General features: G+C 36.5%; 2 protein-coding genes across 5 annotated transcripts in view; both read right to left on the minus strand.

The window, feature by feature from the left end:
* LOC311304895 (Na(+)/H(+) exchange regulatory cofactor NHE-RF2) overlaps window positions 1-8616 on the minus strand; it is a 30230-nt gene extending 21614 nt beyond the window's left edge. The window contains exons 1-3 of the mRNA XM_084432248.1: window positions 8518-8616; window positions 7994-8229; window positions 6415-6657 (exon numbers count right to left, since the gene is read on the minus strand). Of these exons, the coding sequence (XP_084288374.1) occupies window positions 6415-6657; window positions 7994-8200 (450 nt within the window). The 5' untranslated portion in view covers window positions 8201-8229; window positions 8518-8616. The remainder of the gene's footprint in view (window positions 1-6414; window positions 6658-7993; window positions 8230-8517) is intronic.
* A 1749-nt stretch (window positions 8617-10365) lies between these two features.
* The window catches only part of sun1b (Sad1 and UNC84 domain containing 1b), a 35337-nt gene continuing 30398 nt past the window's right edge, over window positions 10366-15304 (minus strand). For all 4 annotated transcript variants that reach the window (XM_084430348.1, XM_084430347.1, XM_084430349.1 and 1 more), the window contains 5 exons: window positions 14636-14720; window positions 14436-14551; window positions 13431-13598; window positions 13194-13286; window positions 10366-12158 (listed from right to left, as the gene is read on the minus strand). In XM_084430348.1, coding sequence (XP_084286474.1) covers window positions 12042-12158; window positions 13194-13286; window positions 13431-13598; window positions 14436-14551; window positions 14636-14720 — 579 coding nt within the window. In that variant the 3' untranslated portion in view covers window positions 10366-12041. The remainder of the gene's footprint in view (window positions 12159-13193; window positions 13287-13430; window positions 13599-14435; window positions 14552-14635; window positions 14721-15304) is intronic.

Below are 15304 nucleotides of genomic sequence, written 5' to 3' on the forward strand. Positions count from 1 at the left end.
TAAGCAGGCACAATCTGGTGGGGATTTAAATATATATTTCAGAACAGCATTCTTAACTAACTTAATAAATAAACAAAACTAACAGCAAACACTCAAACTAAATAAAACAAACAAATAATGAATAAAAGAATAAACAGTAAAACACTAAATAAAACAGTAAATAAAACCTAATAATAAACAAACGGTGACCAATAAACAAATGAATAAAATAATAAACAAAATAATAAACATATCACTAAAACAAAACTGTAAACAAAAACTAAAACACTAAATAAAAGAAACAAATAATATACAAACAAAAGTATTAACATTAAAACACTAAATAAATCATTAAAATAAATAAACAAACAATAAACAGTAAACATTAAAACAATAAATAAAACAATATATAAACAAGTAAAAACTAAAACAATATATAAACAAACAAGTAAAAACTAAAACAATAAATAAACACTAAATAAATGAGAAAAAAAACAATAAAACACTAAATTAAAACTCAAAATAAAAACAAAAAAATGATTAAATAAGTTTTCCAGATGAAAACTTTATATACCCAGAGTTTTGTATGCGGTGCTTAGCATGATCTTCATGTGCCAAACTTATATTATGCTATTTTGTGAATGATATCTGTGAATATTCCGTACTTGTTATTTTTGGACATCAGATTCTGATTACAAAGTCTATATTTCGCTCTGTGTGGACCAGCAGTCAGTGTGATTCACACAAACCCTCTTCAAACGCTGCGAGTTTAAGGTTTCTACCCCTTCCTAGGACCCCTTCCTTTATGGCTCAGGACTCCCATATCAGCTCAAACACACACACACACACACACACACACACACACACACACACACACACGACTCCTCTGCTTCCAAAGACAGACTCAGTTTCCTGCCTGAGGAGTTTTATAAAGTATTTACGCTTCTGAACGCGCTAATTTCTGACGCCAGTGATGATAACTGTCCTGAAGATGCTGCATTAGGTAGGTCATGTGACCCCGGGGCTAGTTGTCACACGGAAAAGTGGAAATCAGAAACATGGAACCTGTTTTTAAGACAATAACATACTTTTCATAAATTGTTGGTGATCACATTTATGTTGGGGTAAGATGTCACAAATTTGATATGTTGTCATTTTATACAATTTATTATCATACCTAATAGACTGAAAACATGCCAATTAAATCAAAATTTTACAGTCACAGCTGAAAAGTTTGGGGTCAGTAAGAATTTATTTTATTTTATTTAGAGCAATTGATCATTTTATTCAGCAAGGATGCATTAATGCATTGATCAAAAGTGACTTTTATAAGGTTACAAAATATTTCTATTTGAAATAAATGTTCGTTTGAACGTCTATTCATCAAATTCCTGAAATAATGTATCATTTCCACAATACTGTTAAGCAGCACAACTGTTTAATAATAAACGTTTATTGATCATCAAATCCTCATATCAGAATGAGTTCTGAAGGATCATGTGACACTGAAGACTGGAGTAATGATGCTGACAATACAGCTTTGATCACAGGAATAAATTACATTTGACTATATATTCACACATAGAACAATGTTCTTTTAAATTGTAATAATATTGAGACTTCTTTCAAAAACATTAAAAAACCTTACCAACCCCAAACTGAACGGTAGTGTAGGTGATGCACAAAACTGGTACAATTATTTTGAATTTAAATATCTCAAAAATAAAGAACAAGCTGAATTGTTAAAGTGGCTAACCAATGATAAAAGATAGTTACAAAATATCACAAAAGAGCAGATCTCAAATATGACCCCATGCAGATCCAAATCACGAATGACTCAGTGCTGTAAAGTGAGTTTCAGAAGACAAAAATTATGGCAGGGCAACAATTCAAAAACCTCTTGTGTCCAAGAGCAACACACAAAGACGGATAATTTACGTTAGAGGCACTAAACCTGGAACCCCGAGCAACGGTCTGATGGGAGTTTGGTTTCATGAGTCATCACTTTCCTACAGTCTACCGACGTCTGGAGAAAGTCAATGGATGGTTGGAACAACTGTGAGGGAACCATCAAGTCCAATGATAGGTCTGAATGGGCAACAATATCAGCCAATATGAGGCCACTGGACAGGAACACTATCCCACATATACATAAGCTAAACACAGTCTAGAGTGTTTTTTTAACAACAGGATATGGCTTTTCCAATCACCAAATCCCAAAACTGGACATTTTGGAGCAGAACATTTCCATGGCCTTCAAAGAACTGGGCAATATCCACTCTATTGTTTATCCGAATGTTTATTATGCAAACTAATCTTGGAATAAGAACCAAAACAGGTTTTATAGCTTAATTAGAACATGATAAAGTTCCAAAAAGAACTCATTATTCTCTAATTCTGTACTTTAAAGAACATAGAATCCAAAACATTGATCTAAAGAACAAATGGAGCATTTTTTTTTATCTACAAAATAACAAAGCAATTAGATAACCACGTGAGTAATTTAAACACCATCAAGAACATCTCCATGTCATAATTCACAACAAACTCACACCTTTTTTTCTTTTGATTTTGGGAAGAATTATGACTGAAATGTTCTTGACGGTGTTTGAATTACTTGTGGTTCTTGAGTGCTTTATGGTACAAGAAATTAGCCATTTTTACTATGTTCTACCTTCATTTTCCAAGGTTTCTCTTCGTATTTTATTCTTCTTCATTGGCTCGGATTGGAAAAAAAAAATCATTATTGCAGTGATTATGTTGTTTCTGGCATGTTATATGTTTGGCATCAGTTCTTCTAATCCTTCCCTTCCCTCATGTAGGGAAGTATACGTAGGGATACGTATGTCAGGATGCTGTTTGTTGATTATAGCAGTGCCTTCAATACCATCAGACCTTCCATTTTAATATCTAAGCTGTTAGACCTGGGCCTCTGTACTTCCATCTGCAGGTGGATACAGGACTTTCTAACAGGTCGTTCTCAGACAGTTAGAGTAGGCACTACATACTCAGCCCAAATAATGTTAAATACTGGAGCACCTCAAGGTTGCTGTCTTAGTCCTTTATTATATAGTCTGTATACCTATGACTGTATTGCAAAATATCCCACAAATAGTATTGTGAAATTTGCAGACGATACTACGGTGGTAGGACTCATTGACAGCAATAATGAAACTGCCTATAGGGATGAGGTGAGAAATTTGATCATGTGGTGCCGAAGAAATAATCTGTCCCTGAATGTGGGGAAAACTAAGGAGGTCATCATAGATTTTAGAAGAAATAAACCCACACATACACCTGTCTACATTAATAACTCTGCAGTTGAAATTGTTAATTCTTTTAAGTTTTTAGGCATCCATATTTCAGACTCCCTTACATGGTCTTTCCACATCACCTGTGCCATTAAGAAGGCACACCAGAGGCTTTATTTCTTGAGGTGTCTTAAGAAATATGGTATGTCACTTAACATTTTAAAAAGATTTTACCGTTGTACAAATATTGTACTGGTAATATTACCGTGTGGTTTGGAAGGGCTACTTCAAGTGAATTGAATCTTTTGACAAAGGTGGTTAAAACTGCATCAAAAATTATTGGGGCTCCATTGGAATCATTACAGGATATTTATTGGAAACGCAGCACTGGGAAGGCACTGAGTATTATACAGGATGTTAGTCATCCGGCACATAGTCTCTTCTCCCAACTCCCATCAGGGAGACGTTGGCAGAGCATCCCAACACGTACGTCACGTTTTAGGGACAGTTGTTATCCACAGGCTGTAAGGCTGCTGAACGATAGTGTAAGAGGAAGGAGGGCTGAGGTTTGAGCGTATGTTTTTAGATTTATTTTTTATTCTATTCTATTCTATTCTATCTTATTTTTGACTGGTGCTGAGAGAGTGCTAAGGCACATTGTATTTCATTGCTGTGGTACTCTGTACGAATATGCATATGACAATAAAACTGAAACTTGAACTTGTAGGAAGACACATCATGGCCATATTCCAGGATGACAATGATTCATCAGGATCAAATTGTGTAATAATGGTGGTGAGGGAACATGAAGAATCATTTTCACACATGAATCGGCACCTCTGAGTCCAGACCTTGAATTCACTGAAAGTCTTTGGGATGTGCTGGAGGAGACTTGACTCTTGCATTGACAATACAAGATCTTGACCAAAAATGTATGCACCTCTTGATGGAAATAACATCCCAACATCAAGAGGTGCATCAACGTTTGGTCAAGATATTGTATTATCAATGCAAGAGTCAAGTCTCCTCCAGCACATCCCAAAGACTTTCAGTAATGATCCAATCATAGACACTTAAGCCTTTGCCTATTTAAATCCAAAGAGCGACTTGGCCAAGGCAGTGTATGTATGCGAGTAAAATCAAGTGTGAAGGGCTTATGATGACAAGCTCTACTGATGGATTTCAGAAACAGCTTCAACACGTCTCTCTGTTTGGACCTAGTTGGCTTCTCCGATGTTAACAATTGTACTGTCACAGTCAGTATTATCACACACACGTGGCTGTTACACACCCACCCTCTCACACGCTCTGTCATTCCCACTCGGCAACATCGTATTGAAACAGCACTGGATTATGTAAACCCATTTGGAAAGTGGGCTGTAAGTGAGAGCAGATGTTGGATGTGTGCATTAGGCTGAGGAAAATACAAATATATTTGAGATCTTACACAAATATTGCATTAACAGAATAATGATGGTCTTTTTTGCCTCTTCAAACATGACCTACACTTTCTTGTTATGTGCACATGTTCAATAAGCTGACTCTTAATGCCTTAACAAGTATTACACTTCAGCAATTACCTTGTCCAGCAATGTTTGTGCTACAGACATGAATGATACATCAATCATGTGGTGTGTGGAGGAGAGATGTGCAAGTGCTTCTTTTATATGATAAAACCAACTGAGCAATTTTGCCGCCTGAAAAACTATACAATAGGTACAAATATTTGACTCTGAGATTCGCTTCAAGTAAAATTAGTATCTGTACACAGTATGTGGTGTTGATGCATCAGGAATAAGACAGTCTTGGAAAGCATGAGTGGAATAATCACACTTGGACAGAATCTTTTATGCTTTTAAAAGGCCAAAATCCAAGAGCGATTTTCCTGAATATATAAGCCATGGGAAACATGATCAATGTCCTGGAGAAGCTTGTCTCACATGCACACTTACTGCAAAACTATTACAGCGTCACATCTTGGACACCGACCAACCATGACAGAGCCAACAAGATAATATCTGAGCCACAAAGAGTCACTGAACTCATTATTATTTAAACTCAATGAATTAAGCCATTAATCCATAATTATAGCAGTATATATTATAGCCAAGCACATTTTCTCTGACACAATGGGAAAAACTAACTGATAAGCTCTGAATAAACTGGATCTATGAGAAACTGGATCCAACTCTGGTGATGTCACTCAGTCCAGCTGTTCCAGATGTTCAGCCTATTTTATGATGCAATGTTTACATTTTTGTCCAGGGAAAAGGGCCAACATATCATTGTGGATTAATCGAAAGGTTGAACAATCTTAAGGCCATGACCTGGCAAACACAGATTCAACATGTTTAATCGGCAAAAACAAGCGCCCACCAACGGCAACAGATGCCGACGAGGGTTAACACACTGATCCGACAAAACTAGAGATGCGCTGATGTATTGGCCGATTGTTTAAAAACAGCCCATGACCATCCTGTCAATAAAAAGGAGGCGGAAAAACATGTTAAGACTGTAACTCTGTTTACTGTGTGTGAAGAAAATGTCCCTTGTGTTGAATTTAGGGCAAGTTAACGAACAATAACGCATTAACAGTTAAAAAATAGACCCTATGAATCACCCGTAGTTCAAGTCAGGGTTGCCAGGTCCGCGGTTTTCCCTACACCAAACATTATTTGTAGCGCCTGCCATCCAACAATCGCAAAAAAACATTGTGCTTTGTATCTTCTGTTAAGAAATTATGTCCATTTTATCACGGAATTCAAACAATAAATGGCGTTTTGACGCTCTTAAATGTGCCTCGTCTTTTCTTCCACTTTATTACAAGTTATAGCAAGAAAAAACATGCATCAACATCAGAAGGTATGTTGAAAGATACAGTACAACTTACGAAATTAATGTAATCGCATGTCTCATGTAATCGCTCAATCAGTGTTTCAACCGAGGAAAGACGTCAATAAAACAGCTTGTGTTATTGCATTTGTTGGTGCAGTGTGAATTGGCCTTTAAAAATAAAGGTTCTTTATTGGCATCGACGGTTCCATGAAGAACCTTAAAAAACATCCATGGAATCTTTCCACTGGACAAAGGTTCTTTATAGATTATTAAAATGTTCTTTACGTGGCTCTTTTAGGAACGGATCACTGAAAGAGCGTAGTCAGATATAGTGAATGGACCCACACACCTTCTTAGGAGCTCGTGACGGAGGTTTCCTGATGGGTTTGGAGATCTCGCTTCGTTTGGACACGGATCCATTGCCCTGTTTACTGGTGGACGGAGAGGGTGAGGGGGTCGTGGCTGCAGGGCTGGTTGGGACGGCCATGTCCTCGGTGCAGGTGAGACGCAGGCTTCGGAAGTACTCGTCGGTGTCCCGGTCAACCACCAGCAGTCGGGTCTCATGTTCCACGGCTTTGATGCGCTGCACCACCTGAGCGGAAGAGACGGCAAAACTGCTCATGAACACATTTGTGCTGCTATTTTTGATGCATTAGGATTCTTTGATGAATAGGAACAGCATTTATTAACATTATAAATGTGTTTACTGTCACTTTTGATCAATTTAATGCATCCTTGCTGAATAAAAGTATTCATTTCTTTAAAAAAAAAACAATCTTACTAGGCCCAAACTTTTGAAGACGTGCTTTCCACTACGCTACCATTCACACGGTGTTATACGATCCTCCTGTCATAACTGGAACTGAATACATATTAAACATTCCAAGACTTTAGCATGTGCACCGTGCAGTACATTGCCTGACTCTAAACACAAAGTAATATCTAGTCATATAGTCTACGGCAGTAATGCTGTAAAGCCTCCAGCTGCTGTCAAAGTCAACACAGTATTAGAGTCAAAGCAACTCAAGAAATGCATGGAATTTCATTGTGCATTCACAAGTCCACAGGTTTCTGATCCGCAAGGCTCTTTATTTTCCATGCAAAGTTGTTTCCAAACCTTTTTAGCTCAAATAAATGGATATCACTCTCTGCCTGTTTATATATACATGCCAGTCAAAGGTTTGGACACACTGACACATTCTCATGATTGTTTGTACATTTAGAATAACAGTAAAAGTCATTGAAACTATGACGTAACACAAATGGGAATGATGTTATGGCCAACCCTTTTATATTTGAGTCTCTTTGTCTGTCATTGTGCATATTTATCAACCAACTTCATCTTAGGATGCTTTTAAACACTATATAAGGATATTTCATGCATTTCATAATTTTTTTGTTTTATAAGGACATTCATACAATTTATATATGTATACAAATCTCATTTCAAGCATTACACATGATAAAATCAAAAAGTTAAGATCATGACAAACATACACAAACGTTCAAAAGTTTGGAGTCAGTAATATTGTGTATGTTTTTTTAATCAAAAATAGAGTGAAACAGTAATAGTTTCAAATACCCTCACAATTTAAAATGACTGTTTTATATTGTATTTTCACTTTTCAGCATCATTACTCCAGTCTTCAGTGTCACGTGATACTTAAAATGCTGATTTGAAATATAAATCTTTTCGAACATTATAAACGTCTTTACTGTCATTTTTGGTCAACTGAATGCATCCTTGCTGAATAAAAAAAATCTTACTGACCTTAAACTTTTGAACGTTAGTGTAGTGTACAACTAATACACTGGATAGATAGGCTATATCTTGTAATTACCTCACAAAGCAGCATCATGGCCAGTGTAATGTGAAATGTTATGAGGGCGGAATATGCAGGATCAGCACAGGTGTGTGTGTGATGTACCTGATGGTGTGTCTCTCTCTCCACGTTCTCGCCGTTCACCTCCACCACACGGTCACCCGCGCGCAGTCCCGATGCCTCAGCCGGGGACGCGCGCTCCACTTTCCGTATGTACTGTCCGGTTTTTCCTTTCTCTCCGTGCAGATGAAACCCGTATCCGCTCTCTCCTTTCTTCATCACACACAACCGAGGCTTCAAATCACTAGCCATTGTATTCCGCTTTTGTCTTCACATCCAAACTTGTAATAAAACCCAAGCGTTATATTCCGCAAAAAAACAACAAAAAAAAACAACAACAACAAAAAACCGAAAACTTACGGCAAAAGCATCTGCAAATGTTTACACGCAAGCATCGTTGTCGGTTCTATATGGTCAAGTAGTGCATAGTCCGCAGTGTATGTACAATAATATGCATGCAACTGCAAGACAATAATAATATAATAGACAAAAAAAAAAAAAAAAAAAAAATTGTCCGATTCTATCAAATGCTTTCCCAAAGTGAATGCAAAAGTGGTGACTGTAACTACCTGTGGATGTTCCTAGACGGATGCACAACTCCTGTGTGAGACATTGTGCCCTCGGACAGAGAAACGCATCTGTCTGGTGCTGCTGAACACTGAGAAACTGTGTGTGGTGTGCAGTGAATAAGACCGCCCATTCAAACACACAGCAGAAATGCGCAGAGAAAAGCAGAAAGAGCCTTTGCATCAGTGCTTTTGGGTCCTTACACAAAGAGGAGGTCACACAATCACTTTAACAATAAAAGTGGACATATGGTTTTTTTGCACATGGTAGCCTAAAAGTTAAACAAAACGCGGTCTGCTGTGAATTATAAAATTATCGATTGTAAAAGGGAATTTGGGCATTTTAAGTTATTTCTTCTTCTCATAAGTAAACGCACAGGGAAAAAAAAGTCAAGAATTTGTTTTTGTCTTGCGCAACAATTTAAATTGTTACCTTAGAAAAGAAAAACGTTTTTATATACATAAAAATAAACGTTTTTCTTTTCTAAGGTAACGACGCTCGATATATATATATATATATATACACGAATTAAAGTGATAGATAAATAATTAACACTTCATTTAGTCATGATTTATCGATATATAGCAATTGCAATAACGTCAACGTTGTTATGGTTGTTCTTAAGCGAACGCGATTTCAATTCGTTATCGTTTATTTGTTGGTGAAAATGATTGTTTGAATACACACACTTTCACCAAAAAAAGAGGAAGTCTTCTACACCTCTCAATACTTATTTTGGTGAGGGCTTAAAGCCTTTATTATTGGGTCATAACCCCATAATTTGCACCCTCCAAACCAACAATCCAGTAAACGCTATCTGACATTAACAACTTGCCTGCAACACAAGTCCCACTGACTCATCAGCACATGGACGGAGGAGAGAGGTGAATGACCAGAAGAGAGAAAGTATTGCTGTTTATAACACCGTCTCATGTGCAACTTCTCATAAAATATAAATAAATCATATGAATTTGAGAACATTTCGGGTCACACAACCCACATATAGGACAAGCGCGCGCACATCGAGGAGAATAGCAGCCTGGTTGTGCTGCACTCTGCTGGAGAAAAAAGGAACTTCTATCTATCTATCTATCTATCTATCTATCTATCTATCTATCTATCTATCTATCTATCTATCTATCTATCTATCTATCTATCTATCTATCTATCTATCTATCTATCTATCTATCTATCTATCTATCTATCTATCCATCCATCCATCCATCCATCCATCCATCCATCATTTGTGTCTAAATGTAGATTGAAAATGCAGAACACTACATTTATGAAACTCCAATTTAGTGAAGCTCTATAAAAAGTATCCATCCTTGACTTTTCTGTAGGTTCTCCCAATTCATTATTTAATGAGGGTACAAGATGTCACAAAACATTTTGTTGTACAGTCCTACCCAGTTAATGTTCATGTAATGTTGTGTGATATTGTTTCTTATTCCTCCCTAGCCTTGTAAATAGCAGGTCAGCATAGCAATTGAGATGCATTGAAATACAATTCAGAAAAGAGCAAAATGCAAACTGAGGGCCAGCATTCGCTACACGTTGAGATTACCAACACTCAAACATGTTTTTCAGCAGATTTTGACCAGTTCAACCAAAGACTGCAATATCACTGGGGTCAGTGTTTCAATGTGCCAAAAAAGCAGTTCTGAAGGAGCGCACATCATTTTACAGTACAAATAATACAATGAATCATTCATAATACTCACCCTCCTCATGTGGTTGCAAACTTGTATGACGTTTTCTTACATAAAAAAAAGGTACGACTATAAAAATATAATCAATTTCGATTTTTAGGTGAACTTATTCAGCACACTCCAATAAAAACATACAAATATCCTCAAAATTAAAGTTCTTTACTGGTACAATTCATAGTACTGTAGCCAATTTATAACGACCAAAAAACTAATAAAACTAAATATAAACAGACCAATTTGCACTGAAAAGCATTTTACAAAACACACCGCACAAAGTCCTATTTCTCAGCTAAAATTGTGTAAAATAAATAGTCACGAACAAATCAATAGTATTTTACAAACGGACTCTTATGGATCAACATGGTTCTGCAAATGAACCCCTGACTTTTTAAACATATCCAATGAATCACATAGGACGTGTGCAGCTTACATTTCCTTTATAAAGACAGAACAGTGCGCTGTCAACTTTAACGCGAATGCTTGACAAAAACACAATAAAAATGAAAATAATAATGATGATGATGATGATGATGACAGGGCGCACCCCTTTATGTAAAATAAACACTGATATAAGTCGATTAAAAAGGACTAATTACAATAAGTTACATTCCTGCGGAGTATCATGACTGCGCTGTGATATTACTACTGACGAGAGAAACAAACAGTTAATGAGTGAGTGTTTTATGTCCAGTTCTGTCCAAATGTACACATATTAGTCCACATGCTCATCCATAAACATCCGTTCCCGTCTGTGGAGGTTTCCCATCTGAGCTCAAGCTAGTGTCTCTCACAAGTTATGGCTGTTATGAGGTTTTTTTTTTTCTTCTTTTTTTTTGTACAAAAAATAAAATACTGTCTGGGTCATATGTCACACAAAAAATAATATCAGCCCTAAATGGCACATGCAAATAACACAACTGTGATTGGTAGCTTCAGTCAGCATTATACAAATAAAGGACTGTTTTTTGTTTTGTTTTTTTGCATCATCACATTATTGGAAAATTAAGAACATTTCCCTACAAAATGACCACATTATTATAATGCGAAAGAAAAATGGAATTAGAATAATATTAAAAAAATGACACTCAATAGTAATTTTTTTAAGCTGTATTACAATTTAAGACAAATGAAAAAGCAGTAACACAAAGGCTATCATAAATATATAAAAAATAAAAACTTTTTAAATAATATATACTTTTGCATTACAGTAATGAGATTTTCTTTTTGTTGCTTACATTTAAAAATAATATAACAATGCAAAAAAAAAAAAAAAAAAACCTTAGCAGCCCTAATATAAGATTGATTTAGTAAAAATAACTTTTCAAGGGGGAAATATGACCCAGACATATTCTCATCAGGTTAAGTGGTGGTAAAGGTTTCAAAAACGTCCCTCCTCCTGGGACCTTGCAGACTAGTCAAAGCGGCATTGTCCAGTGGACGAGGCTGAAGTCGGATACTCGGATACTTACATTAGTGTGTCCTCTGTACATTCAGAAAACAAAAGTAAAATGAGAGAAGCGTGTTCTGTCTGAAGGCACAGATACCTCTACGGGGCAGGAGCGTAACACGGGGCCCGGCCGAAAGGGCGTGAATCAGTGCAAGAACAGGGAAGTGGGAAGGGAACAAGTGGAAATCCTTAGCTTAAAACGCATGGCTCTTTCCCGCTGTGCTCCTTGTAACTCTGTTTCGGCCCATCATTCGTATTAAAAGTCTTAAAAACGTAGCTCGCGAGCCCAGTTTCACCCGAGCTGCATCAAAGTCCAAGCGTTTCCTGTATGTACATAAAGGGTGATATGGTACTGTACAGTGGGGATTTACTGAGTGTGAGGTTTGCCGTGGACTCTGAAGCGATACAGGCAGGTGTAATCGGGATGACCCCAGTTCGACAGCACGCGCATCTCGATGATCTGAAAGGCCTTGTCATTCTTCTCCTGGGGAAAATAAAAAAGGCAAAATAAAACATAGTCAGCATTTCTGCTCACTGCCAAACCCTAGTAAGCTGCTCTGCTGTCTACATAGGCAGCATACTAACTAAAACACAACTACATACATGACTGGTACAGAATTTCCCATTTTTTCCAGTTGAGTTTGACAGAAGCATGTTCCTAAGCTAATACCACTTGATTTTTTATTAATGCATTCTGGGACAAGCAATGCTGAATTTGGCTAATTTTTGATTAAAATTTGAACAATTACACCCTTTGAAATGTGTATTATTTAGATTTTTCTTGATTCTGTTTCATACAAATGTATTACCAAAAACAGCGGTAATCAAATTAATATATAAAACATTAATAATGTAATGAATTTTTGTAAATGTATCTAAATAATTTTATTTCTTGGCAGAAAAGTGTTGCGCAGTAGAGGTTTGCCTTTTAAATATGGTTGAAAAATTGTGACATTCCTTGAAAATGTTTTAATAAACTTATTATTGTTATTATTATTACCTTGAGAAGCAAATTCTACTGTACATTAGTAATATACAGTATTTATTTAATAATTTCTACAAGCTAAAACAAACTTTGTTTGGGTTGCAGTGAAGACCTTTGAGTTCCTGTGTGTATCTGACACAAGTTTTATCAAATTAAATGATAAAATACTGGTCAAGACACATATTTCAATAGCAGTCTTTTTGTGGTTTAATATTCACAGACACTCGTCTATATCCCGATTCGATTAAGTGTTTAGCCCTACTTTTGAATGATCCAAATGTGACCAAATTACGTAACATATCCGTGTCACTTCGTGAATTTGTCCACATTTTCTGCATCGTGGAAATCACAGGACTCTAACCTCTGCATGGGGAGCACATCTAAGTTATCTAGGAAGGCAAACCTCAAGTATGAGTTCACTTCATTCCAATCCCTCTCTTTTCAAGAGGTCCATTCACACCTTTTCACCAATTTTACACTATCGAGGAGCACTGGACAGCATTCAACTGCAAATTCTGTATGTGTATATTTTACCATAACAGGGAAGATCTGGAGTGATTCTCCATCTTCTTGATAGGTGTAGTCACCCAGCAGTTTCCCTTCTTCCTGGTATTCATCATCCAATCCCTGCAGATACAGACAGCAAGACTTACCGCACACCACACGTGACTATACACCACTTCTTAACACAAAAACACATTTGTTTAAGCATCCAGCTAGAAATATGTGCGAGTACATGCTCATAAACCAGACATAAGCACGCATTCTTACATAGACAGAGAATCGCCGAGGTGCGCTGGTGATGTTTCCCGAGGGAGAGAGGCTTTTGGGAATATGCTCCAGGCAGAAGGAGGTCGGGATCACGCTTAAAGACAGCCTGATCACCAGATAACCCTGGGAGCCTTTAAATGCCCAGCAGTTTCCAGGGTACATGTCCGGCTACAAGGAAGACAGAAATTCACATCATTCATCTTTTTTGGTGTCGTACATTTAAGTTGAAAAATCACCTGATTATTTCATTTGTTTCTTTATTCTGTTGTTTGTCATTTGCTCTTATTTTATTACTGACTACTTGTGTTAAAAATGTTTGAACTTTATATTAGGCTAGCAGTTTTTGTTGTGATATAAAATCGAGAATTGTGAAATTTCACTAGTATGTAAAAATGTTGGTGTCATAACCTTATTTATTAAAAGGTTACAACAATGAAACCAATCACTTTTTTTTGGTAAAAATCCTTATCGTTGAGCCCTGCTATACTAAAGGCACAGCTAAATATAATATTTATTATAATGGGTTTATGCAAAGATTTTTTTAAGTTAACTTACATTAAATGTTGTTATATGTTCTAAAGCCTAAATATTAAAAAATTATGGCATTCATTTATACTGTAATGTTGAATGGCTATAATGACTTATTTCACCCCCAGAAATTGTAATTAGTATAAAGATGCCATTAAACAAATCTTTGTGTTGTTTCTACATTAATTTGGAGATTCACTGTAAAATTATTTATTACAATATAAAAATACATTACAAATGAGTGCTGATACTCTTACATTTATATTCATGGACTTAGTTGATGCTGATATCCAAATCAACTTAGATTGTATTCAAAGAATACATTTTATCTGGGAATCGAACCCATGACCTTGACATCGCTAGTGACATTCTCTACTGTTTAAGCTACAGAAAAGCTGCATATATTGATATGCGTGATGCTGGTTCAGGTTATCTATCACTTCAAGTTCAGTACAAGGTGTGTGTTTAGGTCTGTACCTGGATGACGGCACGTGGAGACTGTGAGAAGTACCACAGTGGGATCCCAAACAGGCTCATCAGTGCCGTCTTTGTCTCGTACGTCTCGGAGCAGCGCGTGCTGAGAATGCTGCCACCTGCCAACACACATCAGTCTTGTGTAAAAATGTCTTTAAAGGGCCAGCGATGTTCATATGTACGTGTTCTGTAGATGTGCTTACCTCCAGACTCCAGAGCGTAGTCCACCTGTCCGGTGCGATCCTCGGAGTACAGCCTTAACGCACGCTGGACAATCAACTGGACCTGCTGAGATTGAGGGGAAACACAGTTGGTGTTATTTCAGAGATTTTAAAGGCATCGAATATAAACATACAATTGAATGCGAAAAAAAAAACGGTTTCCTCAAATATGGCCACTTAAATTAACATCAATTTGTGCTAAAAGCTGCCATAAACATTCTTTCTTCTTCACATGATCAAGTCATACACATTCTAACAGATTGGGTGTCATCTGATGTGTAATAAACTTTATGTCTGTTTTTGAGATATGATATTTGAGTCTACTTTGAAAGAGCAAGATACATAACACGACTGCTCAAAAGTTTTGAGTTGGGTAGGATATGTTGTAATGTCTCTTTTTTGAAAGAAGTCTCTTATGCTCAGCAAAAATACAGTAGAACAGTTAATATTGTGAATTATTGTATTATTACAATTTAAAATATCTTTTCTATATTAATATATTATAAAATGTAATTTATTCCTGTGATCTAGGGCTGGACCCGAATATTCGTTCGGTGGGTTGGTATTCGATTTGAAAATTTGACATTCGAATATTCAGGTTTTTTTTTTTTGCACACCTGGCATCCCCCTCGAAACGGTTCTCATTCGCGC

This window comes from Rutilus rutilus (assembly GCF_951802725.1).
Source record: "Rutilus rutilus genome assembly, chromosome: 1".
NCBI lineage: Eukaryota > Metazoa > Chordata > Actinopteri > Cypriniformes > Leuciscidae > Rutilus > Rutilus rutilus.